The 21,701-nt window shown below is 47.1% G+C and overlaps 1 protein-coding gene across 1 annotated transcript in view; it reads left to right on the forward strand.

Moving 5' to 3' along the window:
- Nucleotides 1-21,701, forward strand: part of VAC14 (VAC14 component of PIKFYVE complex) — a 96,144-nt gene that overhangs the window by 53,088 nt on the left and 21,355 nt on the right. The window contains exon 14 of the mRNA XM_080936623.1: nt 4,208-4,340. Within this exon, the coding sequence (XP_080792749.1) occupies nt 4,208-4,340 (133 nt within the window). The remainder of the gene's footprint in view (nt 1-4,207; nt 4,341-21,701) is intronic.

Genomic DNA, 21,701 nt, shown 5'->3' on the forward strand with positions numbered 1-21,701 from the left:
AAGGTCAGAAGTATTGCTCTTGATGGCTACACTCAATACAAGCCAAGCTGGGGGCTCTGGGTAGGTCCCCCTAAATTGTCAGACCTAAGCTTCCCATCATCTGAATCTTTGGAAAGGTACATGGCTCCAGTAGGAGATAGTTGGATTTTTCCTGTGTTTGGTCTTTGAACAGTGTGCTTATTTAAAGGACTGAGTTTACAGGTTTTTCCAGAGGACACTGCTCCTAAGAACTAGAGTCACTTGTCTCTCCACTAAAGGCCACCACCATTTAGCCTAGGCACTGAGAGAGTCCATTTGGACCAATGAGAGCCCTTCCTAAAAAGAACAGAAATGTGTCCAGGGTGACCCCAAGCCATCTCTCCTGTTGTTTTTGGCCAGTCTGTTAGCTGAGATGGAGCAAGTCACAGATAACTCCTTTTTCTCCCTGAGCACCCCAGCAGAATTCTGTGAGTTTGAGATCCTAATTCTCCCTGTATGTCCGGCCTGTTCTGCAAGGAATGAAGCTCCACAAAGTGCTCCAGGACAAGAGACTTTTGCTGATGTCACACTCACCCCATTTATTGAGCACAACGTAGGGCATGTGTTGTCTCATTGGGCACTTTTACTGCCCTTACTTACAGATTAAGAAACTGAGGCCAAGCACCGATGCTTGGTGCTTGCTTTTCCATGTCTCTGTGAGGCTGGAACTCCAGTGTTCCCAGAGTACCCTGCTCCTAAGGCCAGGGAGGATTTATTTATGGTTACTCTATTCATTGGTCCTTTTGTCCTTTTAAGTACTTTAGTAGCCTTAGGCCTGGAAGTGGGATGAACCTGGAACACACCTAGAGAAGCTGGAAGGAGACAGAGACCCAGATAATACAGATTGACACCCAGGAGAAGCTTATGTTGCTGGATTCCTGTCCACGTGTCCCTGGGAGTTCAGGATAGGTAGCCAGGCATAATAGCCACCACTTAATTTATCTTCTGTGGGTGAGGATGGGCCGGCGGGGCTGCTGCAACAGCTGTGTCTTCAGCCATCTCTTCTAAGATCAGCCCCAGCTGGGCATGAAGTTACTTGATCTGTAAGAATTTGACACAATTCTGCAAACAGCCCCTCTGGGCCAGGGAGCAGAGATTATTTGCCATTCCAAAGTCACTCAAGACCAGAGCAGCCCGGCTGCCTTCAACAGGACCCAAAACAAAGCAGAACAAATAGCAGAGAGCTGAATTCGGCCTGCCCTTGAGCTGGCTTTTCACTCAGGGCTCCCGGGGCAGTTGTCTGGGAGGGCATTGTCTAGAAGAGTCTCCAGATTCAGGATGGCAGGATTTGGAAGTGTGCAAGGTTGTGTAGAGTGGTCTTGGGGTTGAAGGTGGCAAGGTTTGGAGGTACAGGGGTCTGTTGAGAGTCTAAGTAGTGAGAATGACAGGGATTTAAGGATGCAGCATCTGCAGCTGGGGGAGGGGGAAGAAAAACAAAAAATGCCATCCAGTTTCCAGCCATTCCCTATAAAGATGAAAAGAAAACACAAAGCAGGGCTCCTGGGGGTATTCTAATGTCTCTGTGACCACTGCAACCAACAGCTCCTTTGGGAGACTTGTTGTAATGCCCTGGTTGGTTTTTTACATTCTTTTATGCACTTGGCCTGATGCTTCTAGAGGCTCATGTGTGTTCCCACAGCCAAACATGATCTCCAAGGACCCCTGCCTCCGCCTACCTTGTGCAAGTTGCCTGCCTGCCCTTTCAGGAAAAGAGGCTTACAAACCAGAGAGGCCAGATCAGAAATTGACAGTGTCTGGTGCCTCAGTTTGCCCTGTTTACCCTATACCTCAAAAACTTGAGCAGCCAAAGAAAAAAAAGTGACATATTGGACTTAACCAAAATGTCAACTTTTGTGGGACTGACAGTGTATCTCAGTGGCAGACGCTCCCTAGCATGCATGCAGGGGGCCTTGCAGCACCACAAAAGTTTTGTTTTGTTTTGTTTTGCAATTTAACCCGGGACCTTGAACTCAGTAGGCAAATGCTCTTACCACCAAAGTGTATCCCAGCCCAAATCATTTTGTTTCAGAGGCTAGTATTAAGGAAGCGGACTGGAGATGTACCTTTGTAGTAGAACATGTTCCTGACAAGAAGTGGGAAGGAAACCCACAGAATAGGAGAAAACGTTTCTAAGCCACCTACCTGATAAGAACCTCATATATGAGGAACTCTATTAATGATAAAAAAGGCAAGTAATTCAACTCTGAAAATAGACAAAGGAACTAAGTAGCTGAATTTACAAGATAAACATAGGCACTGTAAATATTATCACCAGAAACTATAGATCAAAGTCATAGTGAAACCCTATTTTCCATCATAGAATGGCTTTAGTGAAAGACAGTAACACGTGCTAGAGAGGGTGTCCAGAAGGTAAGAAGGTAGAGCTCCGGTATAGCCAATACACAAGTGGCCTGGCAGTCCCTTAGGACCCAGCTTTATTCCTAGGTATAGTCAAGAGACAGGAAAACCAATCCATCAGAACTCATGACTATTTACAGCAGCAGCATTCACAATAGCCACAGCATGGAAACCACCAAGTATTCACCATTTAATGAATTAACAAATACAATATGGCGTGTCATTGTTCAGTGATAAGAATGAATGAAGAATGCAACCAAAATGAACCTTGAATATATGCTGCATGAAAGAAGCCATTATTGGGTTCCATTTATCCTTGCAAAAATGTCCAAAATAGGCCAGTCCATAGAGATAGGGATTTGTTCTCAAGGCTAGAGGAGAGGCTGGGAAGTGAAAATAATGGGCACAGGATTCCAGTAGAGGGGTAATGAATGCATTCTACAGTTAGTGGTGGATTCTGTACAACTTTAAGAATATTCTGAGAACTTGTGAATGATATGCTTTGAAAGACATACTTTATGGGAGCAAGAATGAGACTCTAATAAAGCTGTTTATATATGTGTGTGTGTATATATATATACATATATATGTATATATATGTGTATATATATGTATATACATACACACACACACACACACACCAATATTGCATTGGGCAAACTGTGAAATCCCTCCATCCTTGACACTTTTTTTTCAGCACTGTGGTTAGGGGCCACCGTGCATTAAAAAGAAAGAGGATCCTGTGGGATATGTGAGTAGCTCATACCAGAATAAGCCCAGCATCCCATCAGCCTTCCCCTTGATCCCTCAGTGCTGGAAGCTTCACCAAGGGCACATATGCAAGAGCAGGCCAAAGGAGGGGTGGTATGAGGCTTTCAGCTGAGGCATGTGAAAGCCATGTGTCTGTCTGTATCACACAGCCAGCTGGGGCTCTGCAGGCTGGAGGAGTCCACCTGAGAACACTTTACCTATAGCCCAATGCTAGGCAAGGCTCTAAATATGTCACCCTGTCTGCTTTGTGTTTATTGTCTTTAGTCCAGTCATCATGTGCATGGTTTAGTTCTTTTCTCGGCATTAAGGAAGGGATTTTTCTTATGCCCAAAAGGGTTGCCAGCTTTGTTACCATGGAGTAGTTGCACCTGTCTGACCTCTTTTATTTTAGTCATTTTGGTTGGTTGGTTGGTTTGTTTGTTTGTTTTTGAGAAAGGGTCTCTCTATATAGCCCTGATCCAGAGCTCACTACATAGACCAGATTAGCCTTAAACTCCTAGAGATCTGCCTGCCCTACCCTTTCCTCCCAAGAATAGAGATTAAAGGCATGCACTACCATTCCTAGCTGTCTGTCTAACCTCTGTATGCTCTGACTGGCCATTGTTCTTAATTGTGCAAAGTAAACCCCACATATATCTAATTTGTTGGGATAATGGGGAGAATTGTGTTCGTTTGTTTTTATTTTTAAGAGTTATTTTATTTTGAATTATATGTATGCATAGCCATGTGTGGGTACGTGCTCATGAGTACAGATTCCCATGGAGGCTAGGAGATGGTGTTGGTGCTGAAAATCAGACTCAAGTCTTCTGCAGTAGATGCCTGTAAGCACAAAGCCATCTCTCCAGGCCCCCCTTCATTTTTATTGTAGCACCTGATGGAGGTCTTACATATGAGGTTTTCATTAGGAATAAACTAATAAATTGTATGTACTTGGGCGTGCTCATAAAATCCTTGCTTCCAATCTGTGACCTGCTCCCCTCTGGCAAGTTGTATTCTGTCTTTATACATCACTCTGTAGACACACAATCAGATTAAATCTTGGTTGTTTCTTTCTCTATAGGTACCAAAGGCTTAGAATGCTCTCCCTCTACTCCCACCATGAACTCCTACTTTTACAAGTTCATGATCAACCTTCTGCAGACATTCAGTAGTGAACGGAAACTCCTGGAGGCCAGAGGTCCATTCATTATCAGGTCAGTCCTATATGCCACAGCTTTGAATTTCCCACTGTATATTGTGACAAAGTAGCCACCTGCTTTCTTTCTCTCTCCCCCTTTTCCTAGCTTCCCTCTTGGCCAGTGGAATCAAAACCTCAAGGTAGTGAGGTTCTTAAATGTGGCTGAGGATGCTTGGGGATCAGACAGTGTTGGTGTGGCAACAAGGGTGGAGAAACTGGGTAATTCCAGCAGAGCCCCAGTTTACACAGAGGATTTGAAGGCAAGAATGTACATGAAGAGTTTATTTTGCTGTGAATCTAAACACAAAGTTGAGCAGGCACATAAATGCTTTCTCCTCATCCTCTGGGGACTCAGTATATTCAGCATAGAGATCAGCTGCTGTTCAGAGCTGAGTCTGTTCAAGAGCTATTCTGAGATCTGTTTGAGAGGGCATCAAGACCAGCCTCCAGACCAGTCCTTACTCTACCCAACACAGCTATAGAGGATCTCTTAACCTTGTATGGCACAGAGAACCCGGTTGAGTGGGTTCTTAATCACACTCAGAGATCAGTGAGGAGCTACATGTTGAGGAAATGATATGACCAGATTTCTGATTTGAAAGATTGCTTTGTTGGGAAAACAGGTTAGAAGGGATGAATAGACAATCAGGAGGCTGTGGTCTAGTGAGACTGGCTGATAGTCAAAGGGTATGGACTGCAGGATGGACAAGAGAAAGGAGAGTCAGAACAGCTTGCAGATCCTGAGCCCGGAGCAAGTTAGCAGAGAGTAATGACAGTCATATGCTTGCATTTGAGTTGCTTTGAGAACATCAAAAGTAAAATGTTGATGCAGCAGTTTAATGCTTCAAAGAGAGACCTAGTTCCAAGACGAAGTCTGGAAACGGATGATGCAGTCAGTCAACAGATAGTTGCTCAGCACCAACCCTGTGCAGTGTGCTGTTATTTGGTTCTGCCTGTAGAGTTTTCATTTTTAGGGAGTAAGGAATCTGAATGAGGAAAGGAGTCTGAGGTTGAGCCCTAAGAAACTTCATATTTGCTAGTTGAGGAGACTGCAAAGAGCCAGAAAGGTGGGAGGAAGAGGAGGAAAGAGAAGTTGGGAGGAGGCAATGAGGGATGATGAATCCTGAAAAGGATCTGGGAGCTGACACAAAAGCCTACTCAGCCTCAGAGTGAACCCAGGAGATGGGGACAGGACAGAAAAAGGGAGAAGAAGGAACTTGATGGAGGAAAACAAGGGCTAGTTTACAGTCAGAGAATGGAGTTGAAGACACTCTGGGAACTGGGCCAAAGAACTGACCCATGAAAAAGGACACAGTAGTAGAAGGAAGGGGCTTCTGGTGTCTTAGTCCCAAAAGACAGATCTCTGTGCTGTGGGAGGGGTTATCATCCCTCGGCACTCTGCGCATTTGAAGCCAGGTAATTCTTTGTGGGGGAGCTCTAGGATGTTTAAACGGCATCCCTGACTGATACCCACCATGTGCAAGTAGCACCTGTCTCCCACCTGTTTTGGACAATCAACAATATTCAGGGGCTGGGCGGCAGCTTAGCTGTAGAGCATCTGTCCAGTGTGCTTGAGACCCAAGAGCATATCATTTAAGAAACACTGTATCTAGAAATAGCTGAAGTGGCAGTAGCAGTCAGTGAGTGCATGGGACAAATGGGTCCTTCAGCTGAATGGCTAAAAGAGAAAAATCACTATGGTTTTCTTCCCATGGAGTAGGACAGTTCCAGTTAAGAGATTGAAGGAGACATCAGAGATAGCACAAGAGACCCACATCAGAACAATAGAATACCCTCACGAATGACAGTTAACTTCATGTGGTTTTCCAGACTACAAAGATGTCAGCACTCTTGATGAGCACTCCTCTGGTAGACTGAATGAGTGGAGAGAGGGGGCTATGGAAAAGGTAGGAATAGCCAGCTATAGCCTGGAGCCTTGGAATGGGAGCTCAAGATGGTTCCCAGCATCCCCAAACTGTACAGAGCAAAAAAGCAGGTGGTATGGACATGCTTGTGCCTCCTCCCTACTTGAGACTCCATGAAGCTGGTAACCATGGAGGCCACTGCCATATTCCTATTTACAGACTTCAGGCCAGTAATACTCAGCGGTCCTCTCAGTATCCCCTTAGGGTGTAGGAATGATAAGAATTTTCATTTTCTGCTTAAGGGAGAGTGTGCTTAAGTAGCAGTGTGCCAGCTAGGATTGCTTATAGCTGGGCTGCAAACTCCTCACTCTGCTAATTTAGCATCCACTATGTTGTCCCTCTGGGACATCGTGGAACCTCAAGGACTCCTGAACAGCTAGGGAACTGGGGCCAGGACTACCTCAAACGGCTCAAGAGCAAGCCCCATAGGTCACCTCTCATCCTCTGGGGGCTTAGAATATCCAGCGTGGCAATCACTTGCTGATCAGAGCATAATCCCCTCTGTGAAGGCATTGAGCCCAGCCTGTAGGCCAGGCCTCACCCCACCCAGCACAATCACAGAGGATCTTTTAACCCTGGCACTGGCACAACAATCCTTCACTACGGTCTCCCCTTAGCCTTTGCTCTCACCATGTCTTTGTTTGCCACCATACCCAAAAACATACTTCAGTGCCCTGAAACCTATTGCCTTCCAAGCCAGTGCCCAACCACTGCCAGCTCCCTAGTCTATCTCAGATCCCAGTGTGGGCTCTGAAGGTACATGGGTCAGGATCTTCCATACTGACAGGCAGCTCCTTCCTACTTCCATAATTACACAAGAGATAAAGGCCTTTAGTGAGGTGCAGTGGTGGGCTGCTATTCAGCACCTTCGTTTATAGAATTATTTCCTGCTGATAACTCTAAAGAGGGAACACATTAGAACTGGGTATTGGGATTCACAGTTGTTATCCCAGCATTGGGGAAGCCACAGGAAAAGGATTGCTAGGAGTTCAAAGCCAGCCTTAGGCTACAAAGTAACCCAAGCAAGCTTGAGCTACACTGGCTCAGTCGGTTAAGTACCTGCTTCACAAACACAAGGACTTGTTCTTATCCCCAAAGCTGATTTAAAAGCAGGGTGTGGCAGTGTGTACCTGTTACTCTGGCGTTTGGTGTGGGGGATGGGTAGATCCCTGAACTCATTGACTATCTGGCTGGGATGAATTGGTCAGCTTCAGTTTCAATGAGAGACCTGGTACAATAGATAAATAAGTAAATCTGGAAAAGCACTCAAGAAAAGATACTGGACATTAACCTTGGGCCTCTTCATGTCAAAGAAAAAACAGCAAGAAGGACATCTAATGGCGAACACATTAATGGAGCCACAGGCCAGATAAGAAACACAGTAGATGTTTTCTCAGGCCCCGTCTTCAGCTGCTTATTTGCTCCTCTTGGTCCCTAATTCTGCCCACTGAGAAAGATAAAAGGCTGCTCCTGTGAGTAAGTTAGAAGCCATTTTGGGTACAGTAGTATGTTTAGGGCCCAGGGCAGCCACCATTTGTGGGAAGACAAAGGCATCCAGAGTTCTTGAAAACAAATATCTGGTGGATTCTCACCACAGAAAGAAACCATTGGCTTCAGTCTCCTCACTCCACACTGTTTCCCAAAGTGGGAAACACCATCTTGATGTGTAGTCAGAGTCAGCAGTGGAAGACCAGAACTCCAGCCTGGTCTCATGTCCACTCAGCTGCTTACCTTGTGGACATAGTCATTTAGACCACGAATTGAGATAAGGATGGTGCCAAACTCTCATCTCCCAGACAGCCTCACAGGCCTGAATCTAGATTTAGGCCCTTCCCTCGGTTTGCTTGTAGGGAAGTTGAGGCACAGCCCACAGTTTGAAGAAGATGTCATGAAAGAGGCAAGGTACCCCAAACACTCCCACACAGTCTCAAAGCCTAAGGAAGTGTGTGGCTTTTGGAGTAAGGCTTAGGTTCTGTCATAGTTAGGATTACTAGATGTGATGAACACTGTGATGAAACACTGTGACCAAAAGCAACTAGGAAGGAAAGGCTTATTCACTTCACACTTCCACATCGCTGTTCATCTTTGAAAGTAGTCAGAGCAGGAATTCACACCTGTCTGGGACCTGGACACAGGAGCCAATGCAGAGGCCATGGAGGAGTGCTGCTTACTTATTCCTTAGGGCTTGTTCAGCCTGCTTTCTTACAGAACCCAGAACCACCAGCTCCCAGGTGGCCTACCCACATGGTCTGGGTCCTCCCACATCAAGCACTAATTAAGAAAATGCCCTGCAGGCTTCCCTACAGCCCAGTTTTTCCGAGGCATTTTCACATTTGAGTTCCCTCCTCTCACATGACTAGCTTGTGTTAAGCTGAGTAAAAATCAGCCTGCTAGCACAAGTTCAAATCACAATTTCTCTCAGCTATAACCTTTGTAACTTTATGGCATGCTTCCAAGTCCTTCTTGCTTTGTTGATAAAAGACAAATGTTTGGGGTTTCTGTTTGATTTGGTTTGGTTTTTCAAAACAGGGTTTCTCTGTGTAGCCCTGGCTGTCCTGGAACTCACTCTGTAGACCAGGCTGGACTCAGACTCACAGAGATCGACCTGCCTCTGTGTCCTGAGTGCTGGAATTTTTAGAGGCATGTGCTGCCACCACCCAGCTAACACACAAATGTCATTAGTGCCTGTTCTGTGATGAAAAGGAACTGGCATGAGCTTGGGGCCTCCACTCCCCCTCGTGGTCTGTGGAGAATGGGAACAGGCTTTATGGGAGGATGGGATAATTGAACCTTGAGTCCTGAAGCTAGCTTTGTCACTCCAGTGCCCAGCCCAGCCCCACTAAACCAACTCTGTCTAAAGTAAGTAGGTGTTGGTGTGCGTTGCCCTCCTCCGGTCTCTTCCCACCCTTCATGCTAATGCTAGCTGAACAAGCCCAGGCCTTGTCTGCCTGTGAACCACCCCACTTATACACTGGAGAAAAGGAAAGGAGGGAGAAAAGCTAGCCTCTTTGATAAGCTGTGATATGAACTCCAGCGTAACCCAACAGCTGTGATCTTTACAAGCCCGCTTCTGTGCTGGGAAGTAGCAAGTCTGAAGACACTCCACTCTGCCTGCCAACAGGGCCTCTGGCCAGCATCCTTTGGCTCCATCAACCGAGTTTTCCCCTCCTCTTCCTCCCTGCTGCCTTGCAAAGAGCACTTGCCAGAGAATGCTTTCATTTTTAACAAGCCACTGTGTGCAGTGAATGCAAGGTCTGCAGCTTGACTGCCCAGGGTTGATAGTGGATGAGTCTCAAGCACCCTCCCAGGCACAGGAGCACTTCTAGGCTGAGCCAAGACCCAAGTGAGAAAGGAACACAGTCATGGGACTTCATTCCAAGACCTCCAGCCCAGAGACACCCAGCATGAGGCTTCATTCTGGTCCTACTCTCCCGACCCTATGCACATAGGCATGGTAGCCCCTCCTCAACATCCCTAACACACGTTCCTACTAATTACCACTGCCTTCCTAGTGTCCTGGTTTGCATATAAGCCCTGTGCCATAAAGACTGGCATAGGTAGAATTGGCCACTGAGGTAGGTGGTAGAGCCAGGCAGAGGCAAAAGAAGAGGGTGTCATTAGAAACTACTTTTTAGTTCTATAATTGGGAAATTCCACAAGCAGCTCATATGGGTTAGCACCCTGCCCCCTCCAAGCTCAACTCCCTCACACCCTCAGTATCCTCCAAGTATTCCCCCAGTCTCTGGAGTCCCCTTTCCTGGGGACATCTTCCTCTTCAGCGTGTGAATCTTTATAGTTAACACCTCACCTGTTGGGAGACAGGCCCCCAGAAGTTGTAGTATGCTGAAGAAAGCAAAGTGTCAAGAATCCCTCTCCTAGTTAAACTGTCACTTTAGAAAATCATGCTTGGCTCCCGGGTCCCTGCTTCCAAGAGTGGTGTAAGGGACTCCAATCAGCTCTGTTCTGGTCACCTTTCAGGGATTGCCTTCATTTGCTGAGAACAAAAATAAACTGCCACAGCAAATTTACACCAATCTGAATCTGCCTGGAGGAAATATCCTGATCCTCCAACTGGGATTGCAAGTGGAGTTTGATCTTTTATTAGTTTGTAGCCATATCGAGTTAGGTTCCCCAGCTGAGGGAAGGAGACAGGACATTGACCAAAACTGGAGGAAACCTTGTAATGGCCAACACCTGCTCAGAAGAAACATCTCTTGCCAGCTTTAATTAAAGTCTGCCCGGCTCCTTGTATGAATCTTCTAGAATTTTTCCTGTTTGGCACCCCTCCTGACCCTGGGGCAAGGGAAGTGATATTCTTGTTTTGGAGAGCCTGCAGCAGAAGCCACTTTGCATAACCAGCCCTCAACTTCAGATCTAACTGGAAACAACTCTGTGGTAGTGGAAATGGTACACAGACCTGGGAGTCCAGTCTGATACAGAAAAGTAAAAGTATGTCCTCACAAGGGACAAAATGCAGGTACCCTGAGCCAGGACAAGAGACTAGCATCCCAGCCTAGAAACTATCTAGATCTGAGGCCATCTTCTTCCTCCAAGTAATCCCCATGCCCTGCATATGCGCTGGCATTCCCTGTGAAAAGGCTGTCCTTTCTTCGGAAATGGAAACCACATGTGATGGGCCTTGTTAGGCTGGTCTGGGATTGATTAGGTCCACCTGGGGCCTGTGAGAGGAGCACAGCACTGTCCAGAGGCAACCTGGAACTTCCAAGAGCAGCACCCCCATGTACTCTGAACAGGGCTGTGTTAAAGAGCACAGGTGTCCTTGACAGTAGCCCTGGTTAAAACAGTCTGCACTGTGACGCTTACATGCTGCAGTTTCCAGGGAGCCCTGTAGGAGAGGGAGATTCAGCAGCAGATTGGTGGGAAAGTTGCTCAGCCCACTGTGTGTAGTATTGAGCTCCTTACCACAGGGATGTGGCACTTGCTTGGCCCCCATCCAGCCTCTCACACAGTACCTACTTTAGAGCCTATACACCTGAGATCTCAGCCCCATAGCCCAGGCAGCTGGCAGGACTAGGGGGGATGTGGTTTGGGGGGGGGGGGGGGCTGAAACCTTGATAACAAATTCAGTCTGAAGCTTGTGAGCTGAGCTTGTTTCCAGATGGACTTACAAACCTCTCTGGATCTATATAGACTTTGCCTAAGTGTGCCAGAAAACTCTGGGTTTTGACATTGATAACTCATAGCTTGGTGAATTAGCAACTAGCTAAAAGTGCATTGTTGTATAGAACCTTAAAAAAAAAATTAGCAGCAGGTTTGGAATTGGCCAAATCCTCCTGCTTCCTCTGCATGAAAGCCAGGACAGAGACGTGGGATCCTTAGTTTCCAAGTGCTTGTAAACTCCTGGAAATACAGATCCGGATACATCCTGTCCATCTATTGTATGGTGTGTTCTTTGGAGGCCTTCCTTTTCTCCCACTATCAGATCTGCACACATTTCCTTGGGCTGCCTCTGAGACAGACCCTTAGGAAGCTCTCTCTTCTTGTCCTTCACATAATTGCTATTAGCTCTTAGGGTTATCACAGAGCCCTCTACACCGTGAGCCCTGACTTTAGAAGGATATTTGTATGTCTCCCCCTCCCTCCCTCCTTCCCTCCCCCTCCGCCCCCCCCCCCAAGTGTGTGTTCCTCTTGCAGAAAAAGAGAGACCCCCCATCTTAGAGCATAGGTGACAATGGCCCTTGAAGGGGCTTGGCCTGGAGGAACTGCTGTGCCAAACCCTGCCTCAGACAGTAACCGTAGAAGGCAATCCACAGAGGTCAAGCCAAATGCCTCATCATAATGCAGGGTAAGAAAACCCACCAAAGAGACCCTTGGGATCTGAAGTAGACAATGGAACTTTCTGTAGAGTTGAAAGCCCTCAGGACATTGCAGGCTTTGGCTTGTTATTGTTGTCAGCATCTTTTTCTAATGTCCCTTTAACAGAGAACATTTACCCCACTTCCTTCACTCTCAAATTTGGAATATAATCTTCAGAAGTATGGACCCTAGCTAGAGCTGAGGTTTCTTCCAAGATGTGAGAACTTATGTACAAGAAAGGGAAAGTGATTCTCAGGATAATGTGCTGGATGTCTGGGAGCACCAGCCATGAACACTAGCAAGGCAAGCTCAGTGACCTTTGCTGCCTCAGTGCTCTTCCCGGGAGCACCATTCAGCCTACAGAGCCCGGAAGGCACACCTGGAAAGACCCAGAAAGTTCCTGTTCCTCCCAGAGAAGTGCAGTGGCTCTCCCACATGGTAGGCAGAGCAGTCCTGAAAGCCCATATCTCACCATTTCCACACCAGGGCCAGACTCCATATCAACTAGACTGGTTCCCCTTTTCACAGAGCAGAGCTTCTTCTTGGAGAATGGCTGGCAATGACCGTTGGCAGGCCTGGCCTGGGGAAACCATGGTACTGAACTCCACCAGGATCCTGGGAGGATCTTAGCTCTTATTCAGAAGCAACTGTGCTCTCTGCTCTGGTAGCATCCCCCTTGTGTTCAGATTGTCAGCCCATAAGAGCATTCACATAGAGACCCCCTGTTGGGATTCTGTAAACCCCACCTCTCAGTTACCTAGCAACAGCCAGGTATACCCCACCCCTCAATTACCCAGCAGTGGCCAGGTATGCTCCGCCCCAGTGACCTGACACTATAAAAGGAGCTGCTTGACCCCTCCTCTCTCTCTTGGCCTCTCCTGCCCTTGTGCTCTTGCAGCCTTGCTCTCCCCTTTCCCTTCCCCCTCTGTCCCACGTGCTCATGGCCGGCCTCTACTCCTCTACTTCTCTCTCTCTCTCTCTCTCTCTCTCTCTCTCTCTCTCTCTCTCTCTCTCTCTCTCTTTCTCTCTGCCTCTACCACCCTCTTAACTCTCCCATGACCTGAATAAACTGTATTCCGTACTATACTGTTGTGTGGCTGGTCCCTCAGGGAAGGGATTCCCAACATGGACCTCCCAGAGGCATCTCCCTTGCCCTCAGGCCTCGACGCACCTCCATGGGCCATATGCCCCCCACTCTCTTCATCCTTCCCCTAACATTGGTGCCGTGACACGGATCGTTATCCTTTCACAACATTGGTGCCCTGTGACTTTTTCTTTCATTGGTGCCCCATCATCTTTTCCTTACACCCCCTTCTAACATGACACTTTCAGGTTCTTTATTATCTTGCTTGGCTCTATTAGCTGCCATCCTTTCAGGCAGAAATAAATGCTCAGTTGATTTATGTGTCTTCCACAGTCTGTCTCCTAAGCCCTTGGCCCTCCACACTGCCCCACCCCACTCTCTATCTTTGGTGAGCCAAGCTAACCTCAGACCTCCTGACACTTTGATCAGAATCTCCCTAACTGTTACTCAAGGGAACGCATCTCATCCCTTCCTGCATCTTTTGGTCACACCAGGATTGTGCAGTTCCTGTTTTGGCTATAGCAGTTGTTTACATTTCCATGGGGTCTTCACTCCATGAAGACACCATAATTTATTATGCCCTAATACTGGGCTTATAGGTTCTTTTCACTCAGCATGATTCTGAATAATGCTGCTGTGGATGCATGTCCTTGGGCATGTCTTTTGGGGTACATACATACACACCACACATACCCACACACACACATTTCTTATTAGCTTTACACCTAGAAATTGTGGGATTGCACTGGACATACATTCACAATTCTAGGAGATGCTCTGTAGACTGCTTGCGCCCACTTCTCTTCTGGTACAGGTGTACTCTTAGTCACATTGCCTAAAGACTGATGGAGCCGAACACTTATAGCTCATTTACCTTCTGGACATCTTCCTCTGGTGAGCCTGCTCATGTCCCTTTTCCATTGGTTTTTCATTTTTTTCTTACTGATTTGTGGAAAGGTCTTCATCTACCTACCCCACATGCGTACACTGCAATCACTCATTCTGTGGCATGCCTCACACGTTTAACATCTAAGTCCTTTACAGTTGGCATATTCAGTGATTTACATGCTTTCATTGGGGGTTGAGGGACTCCTAAGACCATCCCATAAAGCTGCCCATTTCCAGCTCATGCTTGTGAGGTATTCGCTGTGAGTGGACACAGTGCTCAGTCATCTAAAACTCACAGGCATTATTTATTTGCTCAGACCAAGGGTCTGAAAAACACATAAGAGTCCATCATCCTTGTTGTTGTTGTTGTTTTAAGTTAGAGAAATGGCTACCATATCATGTAGCCATCATGTCTCAAGAAGGTGATGGTCTAGGGGAGACTAGAGTAGACAGTCTCATGTGTGTCTGATAGGGACAAGCATGTGCTGTGGGGTTCTGGGAGGAGTAGACTAATGAAATCCCACATGTAGATTGTGCTGAAGCTGTTTGTATTTTAATGTTAATTCCAAGTGCAGGCTAGTCTAGTGACTCCAACTGAACCTTCGCATTTTAATTAGTAAAATAAAGGAAACCCAGTGACTGGGTGGGGCGAGGGAAGTAGAGAGGGCTGAGGTCTGAAGAGGTGAGAGGACAGAGGTTAGAGATCCTGGCAACTTGGAGCTTCCCAAGGACCAGCTGGACCCAGGTGGGATTTATTGGTGTTAAAATGCAATGAACATTAAGGATTTTACAGATCTACTATCAAATATAGAAGGGCAGTTTGTATCTTTTGTCTATTTGATGCAATCTTGTTGTATAGAGGACTTGTGGATTGAGAGTTGAATATATAAACCTGTATGAAAAGCTATCAGGCTGGTAGAGTTTTGTTTGCGCGGGATTTTGGGGTACAGAAACACCCCGGAACAGAGGCAGAGGACAGGTGGTAGTAAACGGCCAAGGGAAAAGAGATAAATCTTTTTTATTTTTTAATATTTACTGCAACACCCACACAGAATAGAGAACAACTTATCTCCAAGTAAAAGGACAACTCTCACTGCAAGGTCCTGGGCCATCCAGAACATATGGCTACCTTCCTGAACAATGGTTTTTGTACATTTTTGCTCATGCTAGGAATTGAACCCAGGGCATTTGTGCTTTCCCCCTGAGCCATTCTACCAACCCTGAATTTGGTCATGTTCATGAGAATGTATGGGTGTGGGTATGCATACTTACTATATGCATGGAGACCAGAGACCAGCTTCAGGTATCTTCTGCTTTCTACTCTATTACTATTATTATTATTATTACTATTAAGAGTCTCTCAAGGAATCTAAATCACATAAATTGTATTGACTGGCTACTGATCAAGCCACAGAAATCCTACTGTTGTTTCTGCTCCCCCTCCCTATTCCAGCCCCCTGCCCTGGCACATACTGCCAGGCACTGGTTTTAAATGTATTTAATTTGGTTAGTTGGGTTTGGTTTGAGTTTTTAGAGGCAGAGTGTCAGGCAGCCCATGTCTTCCTGTCACTACTTCCCTCCCAAGTGTCCTGCTGCTTGTGAGAATTAGATGAGAAATAACAGAGGCGGGTCTTGTGACAGAACATGTTGTCAGGAGTAACTGCCATGCCCATAGCAGCCAAGGAGTCTCGGGGGAGGCTGGGTATTCTTATAGCTGAGCCAGCCCTCACTGCCTTTCTGCCCTTTCTGCCCCCTTGGCCTCAGCTCATGGAGCTTTTTTTTATTCTTTGTGTGTGTGTGTGTGTGTGTCTTTCTCTTTCCCTCTACCCCTCCCCCTGCCGCCCTCCCTTTTTCCCTCATATACACGTACAATGGTAATAAAACGGTTTTTGAAAAAGACGGCCAGAAAATAGCTAGGCAGATAAAGGTGTTTGCTGTGCAAACCTGATCCCTGAAAGCCACAAAATGGTAGGCATTCATACATGTGCCATGGCACTCACACATATACATCATGCATGTACACACACAATAATAAATTAATAAAGGCATGTGGCACAGTGGCACATACCTATAATCCCAGCACTCAAGAGACTGACAAAAAAGATCATGAGTTCAAAGCCAACCTGGCTACAAAGACCATATAGCCCCACACCTAAAAAAAATTTAATATAGTTAGTGTGCAAGTAGGGACAGAATTAGCTTATTAAAAGCCTCAAAGACTAGAGCCACATCCTGGCCCCAGAACTGGGTCTCCCTCCCATCTTCAGAGCTGGCTCATCTTCCTCCTGTCAGGCTCCAGCTGCATGGCAGAATGGTTCACTCCTGTCCTGTCCATACCAAAGCCATCAGCAGCTGTCCTAGGCTTGAGGTTCATCAGACCAATGTGACCAGAGAATACCAGAACACCAGGATCTGGCATTCCCAACAGACTCTGTAGTTTAGATTCAGATGCCAACTTCAGGGGAGTAGAAGCAAGGCCACTATGGTACTGGCAGGAGGGACTTTCCCTTACCTCCCAACAGCTATGCATTCCATCCCTCAAAAGAGCAAAGGGAAGTAAAGCAATGTGTACAACCCAGAGACCACATACACATACCAGTGAGGGGGTGGCCAGGGTGTGTGGGCAGCATACATGGAAGGCATGCCTCCCTTTTACTAGCAGCACTACACCGGATAGAGACTGGAGGCACTGGTGCTAGCAGAGCCAACTTCATGCCTCCTTCCCACATTGTGCCCCCAGATGAAAGCCACAGGCATTACTGAAGAAACATCGAGAGTCTGAAGCAACAGCCAGAGAGTCCTTAAGGGTCAACTGGCTTCTTGTTTGTAAATCTGTATGTATGCAAGGGCATGCATCCCATGGTGTGTGTGGAGGTCAGCGATCAACATTGGGTTTAAGTCCTTGCTTTCCCATCTTGCTTTTTAAGCCAAGCTAACTGACCTGTGAGCTTCTAGGGATTCTCCTGTCTTCATTTTCTCTTTCACCAAAGGGGTGCTGAGGTTACACTTATATTTTATGTAACCAATCACTTGTGTTGCCTTTGTGTAGTAGCTGGGATGGACTCTCATAGCCCCATCCTCCACAGCCCCATTATCCCAAGGAAAATGTAGTGTGCAGCATCTAGGGAGTCAGAGGGCCTGGCTAGCTGAAGAAGAGTACTCACCTAGCTGGAGGCAGCCTGCAATCAGAAATTCCCTTAGTACAGCAGTGTGTCCTGTGAATACCCTAGGCCCCATACCAGCTCTGAACTGTAGTGCCTGCCTGCACCACCAGTGTGTGACCCTTCTCTGGTGTGACGGTGACAGTGTGCAGTGTCAGGCTACTAGGAAAAGGTGCCCTGCAGCTTCCACAAAGCCAGGAAGCTGTGACCTGGATCTGATGTTTTCTCAAAGCATAAAAGTGCCCTAGTTTCTCTCTTCAGGCTTCAGTGAAGCTGTGCCAAGATTGGCTTTTAAAAGCTGCCTGAAATGTGGTTTGGAGCCAAAAATCTATAGAGCCAGTGCATTTGTGACCTTATTGAAAGTACTTACTGGGAAAATCTAGGAACATGATGGTGGGACACTGCTTTAATAAATTTAAAGGAAAAATCATTTGGTGCATCCCCACTTCCATTCCTATCCCTAGCTCTTTCCCAGCATCATGTCATAGATGAGAGAGCATCATCCACACCCCTCCCCCACCTCCAATCCTTCACCATCCCCCATGCATCAGTAATGAAAATACCAAGTAGGTAAAAATAAGGAGCCCGGTGATAGCCCTGGAAATTAGGCCACAGCTGTCAAGCCAGGCAAGAGCCCTGAGTCTGAGAATGAAACTGCTGGGAATAGGTGTCATAGGCCTTCCCCAGCTCTGTGAGGACAGAGAATCTACCTGACATACTATAAGGTGAGGCTGCTGCTGCTGGCCCAGAGAGCACGAAGCAGCCATTCATCACTTAGCAAGCCTGCCTTGTGTACTCACACTGTTGGACCTGGTGCCCACTGCAGTGAACAGCTAGGCCCTGCCCACCAGAGTTAGTCATGGTCACAGCGGTAGCATCACAGCATGAGAGTGCTCTGTGGGAGCAGATGGGGTGAGGATAGGGTGCCCAGAGAGTAAAAGAAACCAAGAAAGCTTCCAGAAAAATACTCTGTCTAAGCTGAGGCATTAAAGGTCCATAAGAACCCAGTGGGAGTAGGAAAGCAGGGGTGCTTCTGACCCTGCTCGGAGTTCACAGGCTAGAGACTGAAAGGAGCAGGAACCCAGAAGTGAGGGAGGGTGCAGGCTTGCTGCTTCACAAGTGGCTTCACAGTACCCAGTGAGCCACTAAAGGGCCAGAGCTGGCTCAGAAAAGTCCTCCTACCTACATGGGCGGGGGAAAGGGGGTACCTGAGTCTCTCCAGGAGAATGTCTTTTCACAGCCACTCTGAGTTACAGGTATGCATGAGGTGATGTGAAAAATTGGCTTCCTTCCATACTTCTAGAACTTTCAGGGAATCAGAAGGCATGTGGGGCCCATAGCCTGCTGGGAGAAAGTTGAAGGAAATAGAGGGACTCACTCATCCACAATGACAGCTGTAACCTTTCACCCCAACCCCTGCTGTTTTCATCAGAAAATCCCAAAGGTTATTCAGGAAGGTGATGCAGGCAGCTTGCTTGAGTAGGAACCTTGCTGTACTGTAGCCAATTCTGTTTTCTAGGAAGATCATATGAACTAAGTTAAAGGCTTTTGTGCTCTAAGTATGTGGCACTTGTCATGTGAGTGACTGACCGTTCAGGGATGCTGCCTCCATCTGTTCTTTCCAGGTTCCTCTGAATTTAGACTTTTCTCCACCCAGTCATCTCTCCTGATGAGGCCTGTTTCCTTCCTCTGCCAATGGACTGAGCCCTTCCTTGTCTGCCTCTCCTTTCCTGAAGGAGACCCCTCCCACTTCTGTCGGAAGCCTAGCCCTAACAGTTGGCAAGTCCCAGAGTTCCCTTCCTTCCACCTGTCCTTGTAGCCTGCATGGTTGCCCCAGTGCAAACTCTCCGGCTCCTGGTCCCTGGTAGCATGAAAATTGACTTCTTGCATCTTCCTTACCCTTCACAGGAAAATCTGTCCGTCTATCCTGTCCCTGGGGGAAGCCCAAAGTAGAGAAATGACTGCCCTCCCATTCTTTCTCATTCACCAGCTATGTGTAATGTAGAAAGCAAAGCTGCCACCTGAAGCGCAGCTCCTCAGAACAGTGGACTGGCCCAGTGTCACAGTCAGAAGAGAAGCCTGTGGAACAGCTGTCAAGTGTTCCTGTCTCTGGCTTGACTCCACAGATAACTATCTGTAGTTAAAGCTCTGGGAAGGTGGGTCACAGCCTGTCTCATTCCTGTGGCGGTCTAAGGACCGCCTCAGTGTCTTCACAGAGTACAACCAGGGTCCAGCTAAGGAAAGACAAACATTAAAGATGTAACTATAGGTCAAGCAGACAGATGAGAGGCAATTCTGTCCAACCCATGGTTTGTGACCTTAATGGGCTGCCTCCCTCAGATGTCACCACCTGTGACCTCATGATTATCCTCCCTGCCACCCATTCTCGGTTTACCCTTGGCATGGCTCTTACCAACCCCTCAAAAAGGACATCTGGATGGGCAATACAGGACCCCTAAAGCTTAAAATTAGAAGAAACTGAACAAAACAAAAGCACTGTTAAATGGTTCACAGTTGTTTATTATGTGTGTATATTATATATGTTGGGCTAGAGGTCAGAGGACAGCTGCAGGAATCTGCTCTGCGTCTGTAAGTCCAGGAGACAGAACTCATTTAGGCAACAAGCACCCCTGCCTACTGAGCCCTCTCAGCAGCCCAAAAATGATATTTAACTAGCACCTATAAGGGTAGCCTGCTAGGGCCAAGTTCTGGTTGCATTTAAGCATCACACATGGTAACAGCCAGGACATTCGTGTGAGGCAGGGTGGTTGCTCCAAGTGAAGATGGGGGCTTCAGCTCCATTGATAAGACTTTCATCACTTGTTAAATTCTAAATTCCATTTCAGGAGAACTCTCCCCCACCCCACACCCCACCCCGCCTCCCGTAGTAGGCTCTCTTGACTCAGTGAGGAGCCCAGTCTTTTTTCCCCACTCGTATTATGCTAATCACTCCTTGCAAACAGGCAGACTTGGTAGGAGGTTTGCCTGGTTTTAGATGAAACATACGCCTTTGAAGCAAAGAGCCACAGTAGCTAAAAATACCATTTCCCGGCTGTTGATCCTCTCGTTTGTAAAATGCATGTTTCCATTGTTAAATGTGCAGCTGTCCCTATGCCCTGCCTCCACTGCCACCATATCACCCAGCCAGGGTCCTGCCATCCACTGATGAGGTGCCACCTTCCCTGAATCTTGCTCTAGGGCTCAGCCACTGATAGTTTACCCAAGGGAATCCTCAGATTCTCAAATGTACATGCTTCTCCCCTACCCGCTACCACACTAGCCATCAAACTCATGCCAGGCAAGACCTCGACCACTAAACTGTCTTCATTTTACAAGGTCTCCTTAAGTTGCCTGAGCTAGCTTTAAACTATGGATCCCAGGCAGCCTTAAACTAATTAGACACGGCCCTGAAGCTGAAGCACAGTGGTTTGGGGCTTGGGGGGATGGGGGCGGGAGGCTCTTCTCTGCGAAGGCCAGACATGTGGATGTTAAAATCCCCTGCATTTCTTGGTGGTGTGCTGCAATGGGATCCTGAGGGGAGAACGGTCACTAGCACAAGTCCTGATCACAGGGAGCCTAAGCTATAACCATGTCCTGGGACAGATGCATACTCTGGGGTGACTTTCAAGGACACCTCATGACTAAGGCTCTTCCTTGTTCTCATGCATTTAATCCAGTGAAAGTTTCCTGGGAAAGAAACATTTGTACCAAAGCCTACTTCATATATCTTAAAATTCCCTGAAAAGATGATCACAGAAGGAATATTTACAGCCTTCTGGGCTAGTAGTAAGAAAGGGTACAAAGCAAAGAAAACCTCCTTCTCCTTAGCTCCAGATACCTAGTTCTTCCTGTGCCGTCTTCTCTTACCATGTCTGCCCTTTAACCAACTCCTGGCCCTTTCAGACCCTGAACTTGTTACCATTTTTCAGAAAGCTCTGCAGTACGCTGCTCTGATGTTTATTCTTTGATGCCAGTGGTGGGTAGTAGCATTTAACTTCCTCTTCTGTTTCCCACTGGTTAGCTCAGTGCTCTTTAAGTGGGTACTTATAAAGAGCCACAGAAAACCATCTCAGTTCATAAAATCTCACAGAAGGCTCAGACTAAAGATGTGAAGACCAGAGACGCTCTGGTTGTTACAGCTCCTGAACGAAGGACTGTCATCGTCTATGAATGTCAGAAACAGTCAGAAAGGCAGGAATAGCATATGCCAGTTCAGTGGCTGACTAGCTGCTCTTCCTTCCCCATGGAGGCTGATGCCTCAAGACTAGTCACAAGGCTGCCAGAGGAAGCCACTGTCTGAGGTGAGGATGCCAGGAGTGTCCTGGGTCTCCCTGAGAATTGGTCTCTTTTTCCTTCTTTGTGAACAGAGAACGTTAGGACTATAAGCATCAGGCAGAGACCAGCCCAGGAGAGAAGGGTATATAATACCAGGCAGAAATGAAGACAAGGCGCCCAGGGAGGTGAAGGTGGAGCCTTCTGCCCAAATCTCCAAGTCAGAGCCC

The sequence above is a fragment of the Micromys minutus genome (assembly GCF_963924665.1).
Source record: "Micromys minutus genome assembly, chromosome: 24".
Classification (NCBI taxonomy): Eukaryota; Metazoa; Chordata; class Mammalia; order Rodentia; family Muridae; genus Micromys; species Micromys minutus.